Consider the following 19,546-nt stretch of genomic DNA (forward strand, 5'->3'; position numbering starts at 1 on the left):
AATCCCATCTCTGCTCTTGACCCAATCATTTCACAGGGTATCAACCTCTTACCAAATCTGTCTCAGACAAGGAATCCCACTGATTCATTTGCTTGTCATCATGCACCACCAATGTCATCTGTTTCACCACTGCCAGACTGCCTTTTAACTGTGATTCAATCTAAATCAATTTCCATCTCATTGAAACCTGTTCCTGAGAAGTCATCTCCAGATAGCCCGGGTGGGTTGTCTACTTATGTCCCACAATCAGAGGTAGTGACTGTTCAAACCCATCAGGATCAGATTCTCCTATTGACAGACCCATGCCAAGAACATGTTCCCTTCCTCCCCACATTATCACACTCCGATGTTCACCAAGAGCAAGTTTACCTCCATCAATGAGAAACCTATCTCTGGAGAGACTCTGCTACTAAGCACAAGGAGGCCAGTGGAATTTCTTTCCCTGGCCTTATCTTCCAGGCCCTATTGGAGAGACAAATGGAGAAAAGAATGGATTTCCAGATTTTAGAGAAGAAAGTAAAAGAGGAGGGGCCATCTTCCAAACAAATGTGGTCAGAATACCAATGGACATCTTTAGGGAATTTGTTGCATCCACTTGATGTACAGGTCACCACAGCCTCCAAAAGTGGCTGGAACACTGAAGGCAAACCAGAGCAGCTCTCTATTTATCAACAGCTCCTCTATGTCAAGGCTTTGGCAGAAAACTTGCATCAGAAATATAGCCAGCTCTTCTGGGGTCTTCCTTCTTTGCACAGTGAGTCCATAGTAGCCACTCTCCTGATTTCTAGTAGTACTTCCCCACTAGAGTCTCACTTTGTCTTATTCAATGGAATTCATAATACCTCTGCCATCAAAATACAAGCACCTCCACCACTTCCTCATTCCCAACCATTTCCTCTCCCCATTGTACACCCCCAATCCTTGCCTCAAACCCTGTCCCCATCCCAGCCTCCACCTTTCACTAAGGTGAACACCCACGCCCATTTTCAATCCTGCCTCCCGATCATACCACCTTCTTCATCCCTGATTAGGGACTGTGGAGTGTCTTTCCATAGATCCAAGAATGAATCAGACTCTCCTATCTTGACTGAAAATCAACACCTGGGATGGCACGTGTTGCAGAAGCAACAGGAAAGTTTGTGGGCTTTAGTCCCTGTGTTCCAGAAACCTGAAGAAACCATTTGTCCTCGAGCTCCCAACATTCCGCTGGTTAGCCGGCCATCCCATGCCTATGTACCAGTCTCCATCCTTCCTGGCCATTTTCCTATCATCTGTGAACCCCAGGAGACACTGGAGTTACATAGCCCAAGGACAGTAATCCCACACTGGTGCCTCCATGACTGTAGAAATCTAGACTCCCTAGCAGTGATGGAGCCTCAGCACACATTATCAGAACTCTCTCAGCAAAAAGGCAGACACATTCACTCACAATTCTCTGAGTTTCAGAGCCATAGTAACAGGGATCTAGCAAAGACTGAATTGAATCTCCCTGGAAGTTTCATTGAGAGGGTCCAAACAAAGTTTCAGCTAAGGAAGGTTATGAGGAGGAATCTTGGGTATATTCTAGAGAAGAGTCCAGAAGACAGGCCACAAAGGGTCTCAGAATGCCACCGAGTGAAGGGTCTGAGGGCAGCCTTGGAGACAAGTAACTGTGTGTGTCATTCAAGGAATCACTCGGGGAATGAACTATTGAATGTCTCAAGGAAGGACACAGACCAGAATCAAATGAAAAGTAATCTTAGTTTACATATGAGCAAGAAGTTTTGGCAGATCACTGTGGGTAGGATTCCTATAGGTGTGTGTTATTCATGGCTGGCTGATGACAATACATTGCCTTTCTCTGTGATTCCCCAGACTGCTCTGGAAAACACAGATTCTAAAAAGACAATGGTGGGTAGGGTTTACTGCCAGAGCACCACTCGAGAGCATTCTTTTTTTGATCCCGACAGGTGCTAGAGGCCTATATTATAAGTTTTCATATGAATGAGAGGTGGGGTCTACCCCTCAGGGTTCTTGAATCCATAAAATTCTATACGTTGAGAGTAGCCAAAATATGGCCTCTCCCCCAATTTGACTTTCCCTCCTCAGCTATGCTTATTTCTGGGGTGGATTCCAAAGCTGTCTTTTTAAATCTCCTTGGGTAAGTTCTAAACTTTTTTTTGGGAAACAAGGTGAGAAAAACAAAGTCAGTCCCCACTGTGGATCATCCTCTCCCCGCTATGTCATCTGTGAGCAGTGAAGGAAAGGGGGCCTGAAGGCATCACACTCTGACACTGACCATAAGACTTCAGAGTGTATCCAGATAGCTCAGTGGGGCAGCAGGAATTTTCAACCCCTTACACACAGCATCAGAGCTCAAGTGCAACCCAGTGAGACTGTACCAGACAACACATGTGGCCCAGAGGTACCCACAAGGCAAGCTGGGACTGGACATGAACCAATGCATGAGAATATGAGTTTCAGTAACAGAGTAGAAATGGAACAGGGCAAAGTTATGGAGGGGAAGAATATACAACATTTTGCCATGCCCAACCTATCCAGGGATATATTCGAAACCAAGGAGCTCTATACCCTTCAATCCCAATCTCGGGAAATCTTGACAACCAGTGAGTTGGGAAGCTCCAAAATGATAAATGTCAACATGAATAAAGTAGAAACTGCCATGACCACGGAACACCCCTCACCAAAAATACTGGTTCCCCAAGATTCTAAACTATCAGACCTGAAAAGACAGATCCTGAGTGAGTTAAAGTTTAAACTGGAGAGTGAGGAGCATAACCAGGCTCAAGGATGTCCCACTGACATGTGCCTTCCTTCAGATAGCTTGACTTCGAAGGCTTAACTGACTCAGTCCCAGAGTGTGTGCAGCGGGGATCTGGAAGCATCCCAGGTGCTGCACGTCCAACTGAAGGACAGCAGAATTAGCACGGAGGAGCACCAGGAACCTGGGACTCAAAACTGTCCTTCTGTAAGAGCCAGCCTATGAATTTCTCACAAAGTAAAAGTGCAAAGAAAGTGAGACCTCAGGATCCCAAAGCAAGAAAATGCAGAAGTGAGGACTCAGGAGTAGGGACATCTGCAGGCAAAGAGGAGGGCCACCAGGCTGAGGTGAGAAAATTAGAGAGTGCTTCCTCAACTCTGTCACAGAATGAACAGTTTCCTCTTGAAAGTTACTTCAGAAAAAAGATGAGGCAATTTTCTCAGTGGATCAATTCCAAGAAAAAAAATCACATGGCATCAAGAAAGTCCCCAGCAAAAAGCCAAGTTCATGTCCACCTTAGCGCAGCACCAAGACCCAGTTGAAAGTGTAGCTACTTTTGGGAGTGCTTGGCCTCCTGAAGCTCAGAAGCTCACTACCTTTGAGAATGTCCTAGAAGAGAAGCTGGCACATATGTATGCATCTGAGTTAAGCCAGCAGCAGGACAAACTACAGGTCTGACAAAAGACCTCCTTACAACTACTGGGCTCTCTCTGACCCAGAACAAAAGAAACCGGCAAGTATCATGTCCTGCAGCCAAGAAGCTGCCTGTGCTAACCAGAACCATCTTAAAAGTGTCACACAGAACAGAGATAGGGTCAGACATCCCCAGAAAGCTGAAGCCTTCAAGGATCAGCTATTAAGCCGGGGTCAACCCCCTTCTTCTCTGCCCTCTGGGTAGTCTGTGCCTCATCCAAGCCCCACCTGTGTGCATCAAGTATGCCAGGTCCTTTGGGCCACCAGGGGTGACCCTGACGAAAGTACTGTGTTTAGCGATTTGACTCTACTACTCAGGCAGAAAATGCTTCTCCAGCACCTCCAGGGAGAAAATTTCTCTAAAGAAATTATTCAGCCCTTATTGATGAAGCTTTACAATTTTCATGACAATATATCCTCTGTTGAGAACAACCTTCAGTACAACCAAGAATATTAATCCTCCTCAATAAATGTTTCTTCTAATAGAGAGTGGTGATCTCTGTGTGCTGCACTGGGACTGGGGCTAGGGCTTGTGCTCACAGAAGGGAAGCAGTGCGTTCAACTCTTAGTAGTTAATGCTTTTGGCTTCTACCAGTGCACCAGTCCCTTGTACAAAGCCTGACAGTGGCCTTCTTCTCAGTTTTATCCTAGGGTTTTTTATTTGGTTCTGCTCTGATGTCCTGTATTTAAAACATTTACATTTTTGGGGGGCGCCGGTGGCTCAGTGGGTTAAGCCTCTGCCTTTGGCTCAGGTCATGATCTCAGGGTCCTGGGATTGAGCCCTGCATAGGCCTCTTTGCTCAGAAGGGAGCCTGCTTCCTCCTCTCTCTCTCTGCCTGCCTCTCTGCCTACTTGTGATCTCTGTCAAATAAATAAATAAAAATCTTTAAATAAAATATTTACATTTTTTTCATAAAAAGTATAACGTGCTTACTCTGAAAATCTTCAGGCCTTTACAAATAGTGAAAAAAACACTTAAAGTCTAGAACTTGATTGAAACTCTCTTTCATCTGCTCCCAAACTATTTGTCCGGTAGGACACAATGTCACCTAGGCCTCACCTCCTGGAGGCTACTCAGGCCCAATGATACCATTTCAACATATGAATATATGGGATAGTCTTTGAGCATGAAGACGGTGCCCTCAGGGGTGTTGTCAGGGACATTGTCCTCCTATATGGTTCCTGCCTTCCCAGACATGCAACATTTTACCGCAAGGTTACAATAATTGAGGGGTACCTTAATTATCTATTTCTGTAATGGTTATTCCAAAATTTAGTGAGTTAAAAAATATATACTTATTACCTCATGGCTTTTGTGGATCAGAAATTTGGGTGAGGCCTACCTGGATTCTCTGCTTCAAGGTTGCATTTAAGGTGTCAGCTGAGGCTACTACATTCTCATCTGGAGTCTTGACTGGGGAAGGACCAACTCCCTTACTCATTCACATAATTGCTGGCAGGATGCAGTTCCTCAAAGTCTGTTGGAATGAGATCCTCAGAACCTTGTTGGCTCTTGGCTGGATCTGGCTGGTTCCTTATCATGTGGGCTTCTCCAGCATGGCAGCTTACTTCATCAAAGCAAGGAGAGAGTTTGCAAACAAGATAGAATTTACAATCTTTTGGAAACTAGCAATGTAAATGACATCCTATTACCTTTCCTTTATTCTATCACTCAGAGGCAAATCACTAAGTCCAGCCTATGCTTAAGGGCAGGTTTATTTACACAAGAGTGTGAACACCAGGAAGTGGGATGATTGGAATCTTCTGAGAAGTCTTCCTAATGCAAGGGTTTCATCTTGGACACCTTCCTCAGTTTGCTGGTGCAAGTCTCCAAACATGCCAAGTGGATCTTTGTCCTCATTCATGCCCAAGTCATCAAGGTCAAAATTGCTTAATGCCTAAATGAATTGGCACCTTGTAAGTAACCATCAAAGAGATTGGAACATCCAAAGAAGGAAGGAAAGGTGACATAGATAGGTAAAGGCAGTTTGGGTTTATCCTGAATGGTTAAGTAAAATAAACCCTGAGAACCACCTGACTTACCAGTATTTAAACTGGGGTTGGGGGCAGGGAGGGAAGCTGGTGAAATATGGCCCATCTGGGTCTACCACAGTCTCTCTATTTTGACCTAGCTCCCAGACCATAGATGTGTAGAAGTAACCCTCAGCTTCTGTAGACTTAGCCAACATTATAGAGGACGTGAACCTGACAGGTTGCAAGGTTTAATTTCTGTTCTTGTTAATATATTTAATATAGCACATCCATCATTTCAAATTTAATTCTCATAACTTGAACATCAGAGAGAATGGGTCACTCAACTGTTGGAAAAGGCAGTACTAGGGATCTTAGAGCACATACTCCCATTTTGGGATATTTTCCATGTACCTATGTCTTGAAGGCTCTGATGCCTGGGAACTCTGTCACACTCAGGCACCCCTGTTCTTCCTGTGACCCTGGGGTTCCTGAGACCACACTGCCCCTCCTAGGATTCTGCCTGCTTTGGCACCAAGGCATCTTTCAGACAGGGACATCCCTCAGTGGAGCTGACTTCTAAAAGTTCTGATTTTGTGCTCTGCTACTCTATCACTTGCCTGTATCCAGCTGATGGAGGCTCTCTCCCCTCCCCCCCATGGTTTATCTTCCCATATATCACCTCGGATTCCCTCCTTTCCAACTCCTACTTGGCAAAACATGGTCACTTTTCTATTTGATGAGTTGCAGGTATTCTTTTCTTTGATCTCCCCTTGATTTTGTAGGTTCAGAATGATTTGATAGCTGTCTAGCTGAATTCCTGCAACCAGACAAAAGTAAGGTCTCTTAATCCTCTGCCATCTTGGACTGCAATCTCAATACCTATTTCTTAATCCCCTCTCATAGTTGGGCGATCTGAAGGACAGAGAAGGTAATATATATTTAGTGGGCTAGGATGCAAGTGGGAGCCAGGGATGGAGAGCCCCCTTATACTGTGAGGAAGTATTTGGATGTAAATGACAGCAAATATAACTTAACTGACTTAAAATGGAGAATCTCTTGACTTAGGTACCTGAAAAATTCTGGGAATAAAGTTGGACTAAGGTACAAGTGTTCATGCTGGGGCTCAAATGATGCCTTCAAGATTCACTGTCTATCCATTTCTTGGCATTCTGTACTGAATTTTTGTCAGAAAATTAAAAAAAATTTTTTTTCCTTTTTTCTTTCTTTTTTTTTTTTTTGCTTTATTTATTTTTTTGTTTTTATTAACATAGAATGTATTATTAGCCCCAGGGGTATAGGCCTGTGAATCATCAGGCTTACACACTTTTCAGCACTCACCATAGCACATACCCTCCCCAATGTCCATAACCAACCACCCTCTCCCTACCCACCTCCCCCCAGCATCCCTCAGTTTGTTTTGTGAGATTACGAGTCTCTTATGGTTTATCTCCCTCCCCATCCCATCTTGTTTCATTTTTTACTTTCTTACCCCTCAAGCCCCCCACATTGCCTCTCGAGTCCCTCATATCAGGGAGATCATATGATAATTGTCTTTCTCTGATTGACTTATTTCCCTCAGCACAATACCCTCTAGTTCCATCCACATCATTGCAAATGGCAAGATTTCATTTCTCTTGATGGCTGCAGAGTATTCCATTGTATATATATTTCTCTTTATCCATTCATCTGTTGATGGACATCTAGGTTCTTTCCATAGTTTGCTTTTTGTGGACATTGCTGCTATAAACATTCATGTGCATCTGCCCCTTTGGATCACTACATTTGTATCTTTAGGGTAGATACCTAGTAGTATGATTCCTGGGTCATAGGGTAGCTCTATTTTCAACTTTTTGAGGAACTTCCATGCTGTTTTCCAGAGTGGCTGCATGAACTTGCATTCCCACGAACAGTGTAGGAGGGTTTCCCTTTCTCTGTATCCTCGCCAGCATCTGCCATTTCCTGACTTGTTAATTTTATTCATTCTGACTGGTGTGAGGTGGTATCTCATTGTGGTTTTGATTTTTATTTCCCTGATGCCGAGTGATGTGGAGCACTTTTTCATGTGCCTGTTTGCCATCTGAATGTCTTCTTTGCAGAAATGTCTGTTCATGTCCTCTGCCCACTTCTTGATTGGATTATTTGTTCTTTGGGTGTTGAGTTGGATAAGTTCTTTATAGATTTTGGATACTAGCCCTTTATCTGATACGTCGTTTGCAAATATCTTCTCTCATTCTGTCAGTTGTCTTTTGGTTTTGTTAACTGTTTCCTTTGCTGTGCAAAAGCTTTAGATCTTGATGAAGTCCCAATAGTTCATTTTTGCCATTGAATTTTCCCCTCATGGTCCAGTAGTTTTTTGTCTCTCTTTTGCTCAGCTTCTTTATTCTCCATCATTTGGCCTTCTATATCACTAATTCTCTCTTCTGCCTCATTCATTCTAGCAGTAAGAGCCTCCATTTTTTATTGCACCTCATTAATAGCTTTTATGATTGCAGCTTGGTTAGATTTTAGTTCTTTTATTTCTCCAGAAAGGGCTTTTATTTCTCCAGACAGGTTTCTCTAATATCTTCCACATCTTTTTTGAGCCCATCTAGCACCTTGAGAACTGTCACTCTGAACTCTAGATCTGACATATTACCAATGTCCATATTGATTAGGTCCCTAGCCTTCGGTACTGTCTCTTGTTCTTTTTTTTGTAGTGAGTTTTTCTGTCTTGTCATTTTATCCAGATAAGAATATATGAAGGAGAGAATAAAATACCAAAAGGGTGCCAAAGACCCCAGAAAAATATATGTTAACCAAATCAGAAGAGACCCCAAATCAGGGGGAGAAGAAAGGGGGTTTAAAAAGTTTAATTTTTTTAATTAAAATTATATATATATATATTAGACTGTTGAATAGATCAGAAACACCCACTTGATTTTTGGTGTAATTTGTTCTCTTAGAAGAAACTACCTCCCAGAATTTTAAAGAAGGAAAAACTTTTATATATATATATATATATATATATATATATTCCATATGATGGAGTTCCATCTTTACAGTCATATTCCATCCCTTCATCATGTTTACCCTATATTTTGTGTGTGTGTGTGTGTATATATATAGGTATATATGTATGGAATATATATATATGTATGGAATATATGTATATATACATATATATGTGTATATATATACATATATACATATATGTATATATGTATATGTATATGTATATATGTATATACATATATATGTATATGTATATATGTGTATATATATGTATATATGTACATATACATGTACATATGTATATATGTGTATATATACATATATGTATATATGTATACATGTATGGAATATATGTATATGTATATATGTATATATACACACACATATATATGTATGTATGTATGTATATGTATATATATACACATATTCCATACATATATACATATATATACACACACACATATATATTCCATATATATATACATATATTCCATAAATTCCATGCTTTGCTTTCCCCTCCTCTGGAATTCCACTGTTCTCCTTGATCAGTGAGCTTGGTGTGGGCTGATGTTCTTGCTGATTTTTGGGAGAGGGGCCTGTTGCAGTGATTCTCAAATTTTTGCCCAAGGTGAATTGCACTGCCCTTGCCAGGGGCTGGGCTAAGTAATCTCCTCAGGTTTGTTCTAGGGAGCTTTTGTTCCCTGAACGCTTTCTGTAGAGCCCTGTAGGACGGGAATAAAAATTGCGGCCTCCCGGTCTCCTGCCCGGAGGAACCAAGAGCTCAGTGTCGCATTCCTCAGTGCGCCCTTGGAGAAAAGTGCTCAATCATTCCCCTCCCCCTGGTCTCTGGCCGTGCTCCAAGCTAATCTGGCCTGTGACTGAGCATTTCTGTCTCTGGCACGCTGCCCCATTTAGAGTCTTCAAGCCCAACAGATCCTGTTGCTCTGCTCTTTCGGGGGATGAAGATTGGTCTCCCCAGATCTGCCACCTGTGGGGTCCCTACTCAGACCACTGAGCCTGTCTGTGCCACAGATCACAGTTTGAGGTAACCCTGAGCTGAGAGCTCACTCCTCAGCTCTGTCTCTCTAGATGGCTTTTCTGCTCTGATACCTGTGAGCTCTGCCACAATCAGACACCTGCAATCCTTCTGTGACCCCGTGGGACCTGAGATCACACTGTCCCTGTGAGGGCTCTACCCCCGCTTAGCTTCTGGAGTGATGCCCCTCAGTGGAGCAGGCTTTTAAATGTTCGAATTTTGTGCTCCATTTCTCCACCGCTTGCTGGGAGCTGGCCCCTCCCCCCCAAGTCTATCTTCCTGTTGCTTCAGATTCACTTCTCCCCACATCCTACCTGTCAGAGATGGTCGATTTTTGTTTCTAAAATTGCTGCTCTTCTTCTCTTCGATCTCCTGTTGGGTTTGTATGTATTTGGAATGGTTTGATAACTATCTAGTTGAACTCCTGCGACCTGATGTCATCTCTGTCTGCTACTCCCCCACCATCTTGACTCCTCCTCCCGACTGACAATTTTGTAGCTTTAAGTGTATCTTCCAAGTTTTAAGTGTAGCTAAAAATGGTTGGGTCTCTCAGTAGTCCCTGCAGAAAATCCCACTGTGCCTTATTGGCTCCACTTTTGGCTTAGTTTTGCCCATCCCTGATGAATCACCATTGTCAAAATCATAAAATCATCTTTTGGTCAAGTTGGAGTTATAGATGCATTCTTAAAATAGGAGTGTTAGGCAAAGACAACTCTACCTGCCCATAGACTGAGACTGAGAATGTGTTTAGTTCTCTAGACATGAATAAAGGGACTGTTTCCAGAAGGTGAGTGAATGCTAGACATCAAAACAAAAACAGATGTCTACTCCAGACCTCTTTCTTTGCCCCATTTCTGCTTTCTTGTCCAGAGTTATGCATGACTAAAGCATGGAGTTGCAGGAAATGCTGATTCTGAGGAGACTTAGGGATAAGAAAGAGGTGGAATGGGGTCCAGGAGAGGAACTTGAAGGAGGAGGAATCAGTCAGAGTCCCCAACATCCATGTGGATAGACCATCCAAGCAATCTGGTCTCTCACTGTTCATCCCTTCTCATCCCTGAGCCCTTATCTTCCATTCCAGTTTAGTTATGGCTATATCCTAGAACTTATCACCAGGAACACTTCTGCCATCTGAAAAGACAGTCTGACATTCCACTGGAGTTCATCCTTTCAGCTTATGCCCCCAATTCTTCAACTTAGTCAGGAACTACAAGACACTTTATACATTTCCCTGTCCATCTGAGAATGGTTTGTCTCATTTCCTCCCTCTCCAAGGAAAACTTCATTGTTTGTCACTTAATTCCAAACCTAAAGAGCTCTAGTTTTGACAGCTTTTCATTTGCCTTTCATCTGTCATGCTGGGCAAAAGTGAGTGTGTCTTTTTAAACCCGTATACTAATAAAGGGGTGATTCATCTAGGATAAAATCAACACAAGTAATTATGTTGATGCCACCATAAATGTTCTATAATAATGGCCAGCTTCAACAATCCCTGAAAACAATCCATTAGTTCCTTCAGTGTTTACTGTGTAGTAGGCATTCTTCGAAGCATTAGGGGCACACCAGAGAAGGAAACAAAGCTCCCTGTCTTAGCCGACCTCATATGATTGTTCTTTAGTCAATTCTCTTGTCTAAGTGCTCAAAACACTTTCACTTTTCTACAATTTCTCCACTCTCCTCACTCGTTGAGCATGTGTGCTGGGGAATAAATGGGGAATAAAAAGTCACCAGAACTTTTCATCATTAAAAAACTTCAAAAGAATAACAAAATGAAAACGTGAACATCCATCCCTTCTTTCTTCGTTCCTTCCTGTTATACTGGAAGGATATCCTTGGGGATCTGTCCTTGCTTTCCAACTTAGCAACACTTTTTTTGCACTACCCATCTACTCCTGATTTTTTGAGGAAGATGATAGATAGACAGATAGATAGATAACTGATAGATTTGACAGTACCATGGGCAGTTGGCTGCTTATTGATCTTGCCTCTAGGAATACCATGCACAGTCTTAAACGAGGTGACTGATCTCTCCTCCAAAAGAAGTAGGTCACTTCTTCTGGCTAGGTAGGCTCAGAGGATACAAGATCACAAGTTCATCTACCTACAGATCCACATCGCAAATCTCAGAGTTCCACTCTTTCCCTCTCTAGGTCCTGTAATGTCATGGGAGATTTGCTGAGGCCAAGAATTCTTCAAAGCTCTGCCCATATCACACTTGAGTTCTCTGTCTACAGCCATTTCCACCCTCTGACTTCAGGTGATGAGAATCTTTTCAAAGGTACGAAGGAGGCCTCTGACACTCACGCTTTACTTTGAATTATTAAGAGGTCTGAACCTGCCTTTTCTTTCTTTGTTAAGTACTTAGCAACAGCCACTCAATTTCAGTCTTTAGAGTTGATATGTCCCCATATCTCTCCAGTGCCTAAGAAATTGTGCCAGTTAGTGCATTCCCTCCACCTGCATCTCATCCCATTCACCTCAAGTGAAAGTCTTAGTAGTTGCCTGTTACAGTGTCCCAAAGACTATCAGGACATTGCCTACCACTCGTGATCCAGCTGGCAAGTTAGATCTAACTACAAAATTCTATCCTTAGTATCTGCTTCTCAGATATTTTTCTAGGACAAACCAACTTAGGTTGAGTTTCTTAAAAGTAGAGCGTGAGATAGGGATTCTTATTCAAGTCACTATAGGAGTATTCTCAGGAGAAAAGGAGTGAACAGTGCCTGACAGAGCAGGCCATAAAAGCTAATCATGAATATGGTCTCAATCAAAGATGAGCTTTAGTCTGAATCCAGGAGGAAGTTTTGGAACACATCCTGCACTAAGCAATCTCACCCTAAGATGAGGAACCAGGCTTTCATCCCTTGGTACCAGTCAATTGTTAACTGAAATTTGTTGGGTGGGTACTGTGTAGCTTTCCAAGTGAGGAAGCTCCTGTTTGGCCAGGGGTAACTCTCTAGATAAAGGGCCAGCTGTGAGTTGTTAGCAGCAAGCACTTGTGGCAGCTAAAGGATGGGCACAGTGGCAGATGAAAAGGATCCATACACCAATACCATCCCTACAACAGATCAGCGGGATGTCTGAGATTCTGTACTCCAGAATAGCTCTTGGGTGATGCCAATGTGACTAGGCCAAGGACCACACTTTGAGTGGTATGCAATAGATTGTTTTGTATTCAGGTTTTTCTACCTTTTGTCCCTACATCCCTTTTACTTTTCTTTCCTTCATTTTTCTTCTAATTACGCTGATTCTATGTCTGATCTCCAAACCAGTTTGTGGGACTGCATTCAGAGATTTGGGTATCTCCCAAGTTTTTTTCAGAAGAAAGGGAAGAAAAGCCTCAATTTACTACTTTTCTTTTGATACATCCAGTTGCCTAAACTAAAGTTGATTTTAAGCAGGATGCTTTCTTCACATGAATGAACAGTTCTTTTTACTTTTTACATTATTTATTTCATTTTTATTTTTTATTTGCATATAGTTGATACACAATATTGCCTTAGTTTCAGATGTACAACTTAGTGATTTGACAAGTTTTTGCATTATGCTGTGTTCACCACAGGTATAGGTCTAGTTATTTTGGACAGGTTTATTCATTTATTCATTCATTCAAGATTTATTCACCCATTCAGAAGAGAGAGTGTGCACATGTGCATGGAATTAGGGGGAGAGGCAGAGAGAGGGAGAGAATCTCAAGCAGACTCCCTGCCATTCAGGGAGCCCCACCTGGGGCTCCATCTCAAGACCCATGAGATCCTGACCTGAGTGGAAATTATGAGTCTGATGCTTAACCTTAACCAAATGAGCTACCTAGGGGCCACAGGTCTTTTTAAATATTATAGTCTTGGGATCTGATTCAAGAACAAGGCAGGACTCTCAGCTTTTCGTGAGAAGACCAGCAACAGCAAAACTACCTTAAAGTAGGAACCACGACCAATCTTTTGATTTCAGTGTAGCACTAAAAGAAGCATTTACAAGCCTAATTACTGTGGGGTCCAATTGGATGGGGGCCCCCAAATGTGAGGTGTGCTGATCTGGTGGAAGCCTGCAGGGCACGGGTGGTGAAAGAATTCACCTAAGGTCAAACAAAGGAGATAGAATACACCTTGAACACACTGCAAGGGAGGAGCAGGCAGGACAGAAGAACAGAGACTGGGGCAGGCTGTAGTTATAGGTGGAAGGTGAGGATGTATGGGAACATATAGAATTTTCCTTTTTTGGTACCTGTGTCTTGGTGTAAGTAACCTATTGATCAGCTAGGGCTTAGGGATATTTTGATATGGGTCACCCATTGGGCTTGTTTGAACTCAGCCAGTGTGTCACTGTGGGCCCTTTGGCCTGACTCATGTTTCCATTGTTCAAGTTGATTGCCTGAAATTGGCCTCTACAATTACTTCCAACTTATCTGGAAATGCTGAGATCCCAAAAAGTTAAGTCACAAGAAGTGACTGGCAACTTTTGGATAAGGTACATCCTCATCCTTGGGCCTCTTGTTTTGCTATGCTACAATTAATTTGAAATTGGATCACTGCACCTTGAAAACAATTTTCAAAGTAGGGCTACCAGCCATCATTTTTATACTTACGCTTTATTCTTAGAGCACAGTGGAGTAGAGCATTGACATGAAAATAGAAACACTGTGTCAAAGCCGAGCTTCAGGGCTCTAGACACTCTAGAGTGGACTGAAAGGTCTGACGTAGTTTAGGATGCCAATATTCACTTTAGAGAAAATCTCCCATTATTATAGCATCATCCTCTTTACTGTAGAAAAATTTTTAATAAGACCATGATATCTGCTTCAGATTGGAGAAGATGACTTTTATTGCTCTCTGCTGTTTCTTAAGTGTTGCCATTTTTCATGGCATGGAGATGATTGGGAAACAGAATGTATTCAGTATAGTGCAAGACTATCTTTCTCTATTCACATTAAAATTAGGACATTATTACCATAATCATTAACATTATCCCCCTTCTCCTCCCCTTCCTCCTCATCAAAATTATTAAGTCTCGCTGAGGGCTATGTACCAGGCCTCTCTTGGCTTCCAAAAGTAACTATTTATTAAATGAAAACGTGGGTGAGACTGCATGTCAGGATGAGGAAGAAGCGGTGCCTCTGGGCAGGTCTGATCTTCCAGGCAGGTGACCTGTTCCTGCAGAACTGAAAGGAGACTCTGCTGGGCCAGGGTGAAGGCTGTCCTACCCTTTCACAGATGACCAAGTTAATAATGCTAGGCCAGGGGTGTCAAATAAAGGGCATCCCAGTTTAAGAAAGACATGAGAAGTTAGGACGCAGTTCAGCGGACAGATGTCATGAAGATAAAAGAGTTTAGAAAAGAAGATGTAGGAAGAGTGGAGGGAAATACTGGGATTCTTTAAACCTGACAAAAAGGAACCTGGAAAAACTGTCACAGGTAGTTGATTTTCAAACATACGTGGGGATGATAATATAGGGTGGAGCTTCTCACACCTTTTCCTGGCAAGGCACTCCTAGGAAAGGATATACAAGGCCCACAAGGCAATCAGGTGAGGCTCTTCAAGACTACATTCTCCAGGAAGGCTGTGACACTCCTGGGTCCCACCCTGCCACCAGAGGAAGGGATCAATAGCTTACTTAGCAGCCTATATCCTATACCAGCCTTTGGGGAACTGTATGCTTGTGCTCCTCCCCAAATTCATATGTTGAAACCCTAATCCTAATGTGATGGTATTAGGAGATGGGGACTTTGGGAGGTGATTAGGTCATGAGGGTGGGACCCTCATATGTTAGTTTAGTATCCTTAGAAAAGAGACCCCAGAAACCTCTCACCCACTTTTTCTGCCACATCAGGTTGTAGGGAGAAGATGCACCTGCCTGTGAACCAGGAGGAAGGTCTCAACAGACAATGAATCTGCTGTGCCTTGATTTTGGAATTCCCATCCTCCAGAACTATGAAAAATATATGTGTGTCGTTTAAACATGGCATTTGTTACAGGGCTACAACTCACTGAGAAGGGATTTGTACACCTATTAGGGTACTGATGTACAGGACACAGTATTTTAGGTAGAGTAAGAAGATACCTCAGATAACATCTTGAATGCCTCCCCAGAGCAGGAATCCCCAGTAGTTCCCCATCCACTTCCTCCATCCTTGCCTGAGAACCCGCCTCAACTCCTGCCTCAAACCCAGCCCCTACCTATACCTCATGTCTAGCCCCAGGCCCACCATCAATCGCCACTCCCAATCCTGCCATCTGGTCCTCTACTCGACATCAAGATCTGTGGAGTGTGTTTTCACAGACCTCAGAATGAATCCGAGAGTCTCACATCAACAGAAATGGAACATCTGGAATGGAACGTGTTGCAGAAGGTACAGGAACGTGTGTGGGGTTTACCCACTGTAGTCCAAAGATCCCAGGAGGACTACTGTCCTTCAGCTCCTAACCCTTCTCTCAGCCACAAGGCCACCAAGGCCCAAGTTGTACTCTCTGTCCGTCCTGGACAGTTTCCTCTGAATGAAGAGCTTTGGAGAAAACTAGAGAGTCACCTTTGAAAGAGGTTCATCCATCACTGGTGGGGCATTCCCCGCAGGATCTATGAGTCTCTCTCACTGATGAGCCATCCGAGTATTCTTCCACAGCTACCTGAGTAGCAGCGCTTTCGTGGACGGTCATGGATCTCTAAGAGTCAGAGCAAATTGAATGACACTGAAAGTGTCAAATGACGAGGACTCAGAAATGCTTCAGCTAGAGGATGGTGACCTGAAGAAGGATCAGGGACACAACCCAGAGGATGGCCCAAAAGATGATCTGTTGAGTGACCTAGAGAGCAATTCAGATAACGATATGGGGGTATGATTCTGAGAAAGAACTTAGGAGCCCATCAGAGAAAAACTCCACGGTGTCTGTGGAGACTACAGGTCAGAGACAACTTGAAAATGTCCTGAAAATACATTTGCGCAAAAAGTCTGAGGAAATCAGTGAGGGTCAGCTCCCTGGGACTGTGCATAATTCATGGCATACAATGAAGCAGACATCACTTCCTTCCAGAAATCCCAGACTGAATTAAAACAAAGAAGTTTGCCACCATCAGAGGTTGAGGACTACTCCCTGAATACCTGCCAGCAGCTTCCCTTTCTTGAACCTTGTGTACAACAGATGCTGGAAGCTCATATTAAAAGGTTTCATTGGACGATGCTATGGGGCCTTCCCTCGAGGGTCTTTGAATTCATAGAGATCTTTAAATCGAGAATGGCCACATCCCCTTGTAGCCTTTCCTGCTCAACCAACCCAATTCCTGTGGCAAATTCTAAACCTGGGGGCTTCAACTCCCTTAGAGGAAGCTTGAAATCTCGCCATGGAGACAAAGCAGGAACATCAAATTCAGCCCCCATTCCAGATCGTCCTCGCCCTGCCACTTCAACTCTGGGCAAGGAAGAGCAGAGTATTCCGAGGCAATCAACCTCTAATATCAACCGCCAGCTTTTAGAGGATGTTCCAAAAGCTAAGCATGGCAGACAGACTCTTAAACCTGTCAAACATGTCACCACAGCCAACAGATGGCCCCCAAATCTGCCTGCAAGGCAACCTGGGGCCAGACATGAGCCAAAGGATAAGAGTGTAAATTCCAATGATAGAAGAGGAGGGCAACAAGGCATAATGATGAAGAATCGAGAACCTGTTGGCCCCCAGAGTCTAGGGAGATATTCAGGACCAAGGAATTTCATACACATCAATCACAACCTAGCATCTTGACAACCAACAAGCCAGTTAGCTCCCCAATTATAAAGGGGAATGAGAATCAAGTCAAAACCACCATCCCACCAAACATACCAGTACCGCAAGATCCTAAATAATTGAATCTCAAAGAACAACTCTTTCATGAGTTAAAGCTTATGCTGGAGACCAGGGAGCATAGCCAGACCCAAGCCCAATGTACCGGCCTACCCCCCGCCTCAGATTGTTTGAATTATAAGGCCTCACTTACTCCTGCCCAGGGTGTCTCCCACAGGGACATGAGAGCTTCCCGTTGCTGCATGTCCATCCAGAGGACACAGGAATTACTATGGAACAACAGCAGGAGCTCTGGGTCCCTAAGCATGTCTTAAGGAAATGCCAGAATAAGAATCCCCCACTGGCTGCAAAGACCATGCGGCCTCTGGGCTCCATGGCACAAGAGCGTGGTGGAGGGGATGCAGGACTGGAGACATCCCAACCGAGAACGAACAGGTTCCTTACTGAAGGTGTGGCATTGAAGAAGAGGTTCCCTACTCAAGACGTGGTATTGAAGGTAAAGCTGGGAAGCCAGCCTTCCCAGGCCCTATCACAGAAGGGTCAGCTGCCTCCTGAAAGCCTTTCACAGAAGGGTCAGCTTCCTTCTGAAAGCCTTTTCAGTAAATAAATGAAGGATTTTTTGCAATGGCTTACTCCTGGGATAAAATGCAAAAGGCGAGAAAGCTCCCAGGAGAAGCATAGTCCCCTATCATCTGTGGAAAGCAGAGTCCCGCTTAAAGGTAGAGCTGCCTTTACCAGGACACCTGAAGCTCAGAAAATCATGACAGCTGTTGCGAAGTTCCAAGAAAAGAGAATGGGGCGTCTGCGTGCCATAGGCAGCACCTGCCCTCAGCAGCCCATTCCCTCCCCAAGTTTGGGAAAACTCAGCAGGAAGCATAAGTGCAGGCCCAGGTACAGCCTGTCCCAGGGTATCGTTTCAAGTACAGGGTTTCCACTCATAAGGAGACAAATACCAGGTCCTGCCAGCAAGAAGCTGTCTTTGCTGGCCAAGGCCTTACTGGAAGTAACAGACAGCTCAGAAACAAGGACAGACAGCCCCAGAAAGTTGGGGCATTTAAGGACCAGCTACCGCATCAGAAGAATCCCCTCTCCATGCCCCTCAGGGATCCTGCATCCCACCCAAAAACCACCTGCAGGCTTCAAGCTGCCCAGTGGCCTCCCGCCACTCTCACCACTCCTGAAGGCACTATGTGCAGAGATGTGTCCCTACTATTTAGACAGAAAACTTCTCCAGAATTTCCAGTGAGAGGGTTTTGGGGGGCATTTCCTACACCAAAATAATCCCTTGTGAGGAATCAATATTTCTCTAGTAAACTGATGTCTGTTCTGTGTACTGTCTTGGGAGCATGGGTTTTGGGTAACTCAGTTCAGCTGTTACTGATTGCTTCCTTTGGCTTCTAAAAGGTGACCAATCTAATCTCCTGGACCTCTTGGGAAATATGTATCATGTGCTCCCCAAAGCCCCTAAAAGCCCATTTCCTCTCCAATGAAGTTTGGGAAATGGGCTCTCTCTCCTGTCCCATGGCTTAGCCTTACTGAAAATGTATAGTAGCTCACACCTCTCTCCTCATTGAATGTTTTACACCCTTTACAGTAAGTCTTCTATATCTGAGGAGGATCAAAGACAGGTATATCTTTCAGAAAATAATGATTAAGACACAGTTGTTACTTCACTGCTAATTGTGTTACAGTAGCTTAATCATTTAGAAGTCAGTGATCAGAGGATCCCATAGGTGGGTGAACTCTGAATGGGAGTGTTTTGTGGTGGAGGGGAGATGTTGTCTGGGTTGATCTTGGGCTGGTTTGGGTAGGGTTGAAGAATAGCCTAGATGTTGCTAAAGAATCTGTCCTGTGAGTCACGTTAAACTTGACACTGAGGTTTCCCACTGGAAGTGCTTCACTTCACTGGGTGTTTCTTCAGGCTGCTGGACTGAGGATGCTTTTTGCAGAACAAAAGCATCACTTAGCTGTTACTGGTAGCAATGTTGACAAGGCAGCTACCACCTTCCAGGATAAGACACCTTTGAAGAAACGAAAAGGTGAAAGAGGGACCTTGCTGGTAGAACAAAAGTTTATGTCTAATCATCCCCTTCTCAGGACCCTGTCCCACTCCCCTCCTTCCTCAGTCTGTTCCAGGCACCACCACTTTGAGGCAGACTGGAGCCTGGCACAGGCTTATACCAAAAAGGCATGGTTCTGTTCCCTGAGTATGTAAGCAGTACCTGCAGGCTGTCAGGCCTGGCATCCCCTTTTGGGGGAAGGTGATCTTGGTGCCTTCCTTCCATCCACACTCGATGACAATATACAAGATACTGCCTTTA

The 19,546-nt window shown here is 43.7% G+C and overlaps 1 protein-coding gene and 1 pseudogene across 2 annotated transcripts; both read left to right on the plus strand.

The window, feature by feature from the left end:
- Positions 1 to 477: 477 nt before the first annotated feature.
- On the plus strand, positions 478 to 2,144 carry LOC308353294 (spermatogenesis-associated protein 31D1-like; the record flags this gene model as incomplete). Its single annotated transcript, XM_080820169.1, is given in 2 exon segments — positions 478 to 1,939; positions 1,942 to 2,144. Coding segments are annotated over 2 exon segments (1,665 nt in total).
- Positions 2,145 to 3,268: 1,124 nt separating this feature from the next.
- Positions 3,269 to 19,440, plus strand: LOC308353296 (spermatogenesis-associated protein 31D1-like; annotated as a pseudogene). The gene is made up of 5 exons: positions 3,269 to 3,433; positions 6,332 to 6,356; positions 15,519 to 17,111; positions 17,222 to 17,994; positions 19,147 to 19,440. The product of its transcript is annotated as a spermatogenesis-associated protein 31D1-like (transcript).
- The last annotated feature ends 106 nt before the right edge of the window (positions 19,441 to 19,546 follow it).

This window comes from Martes martes (assembly GCF_963455335.1).
Source record: "Martes martes genome assembly, chromosome: 12".
In the NCBI taxonomy this organism is placed as follows: domain Eukaryota; kingdom Metazoa; phylum Chordata; class Mammalia; order Carnivora; family Mustelidae; genus Martes; species Martes martes.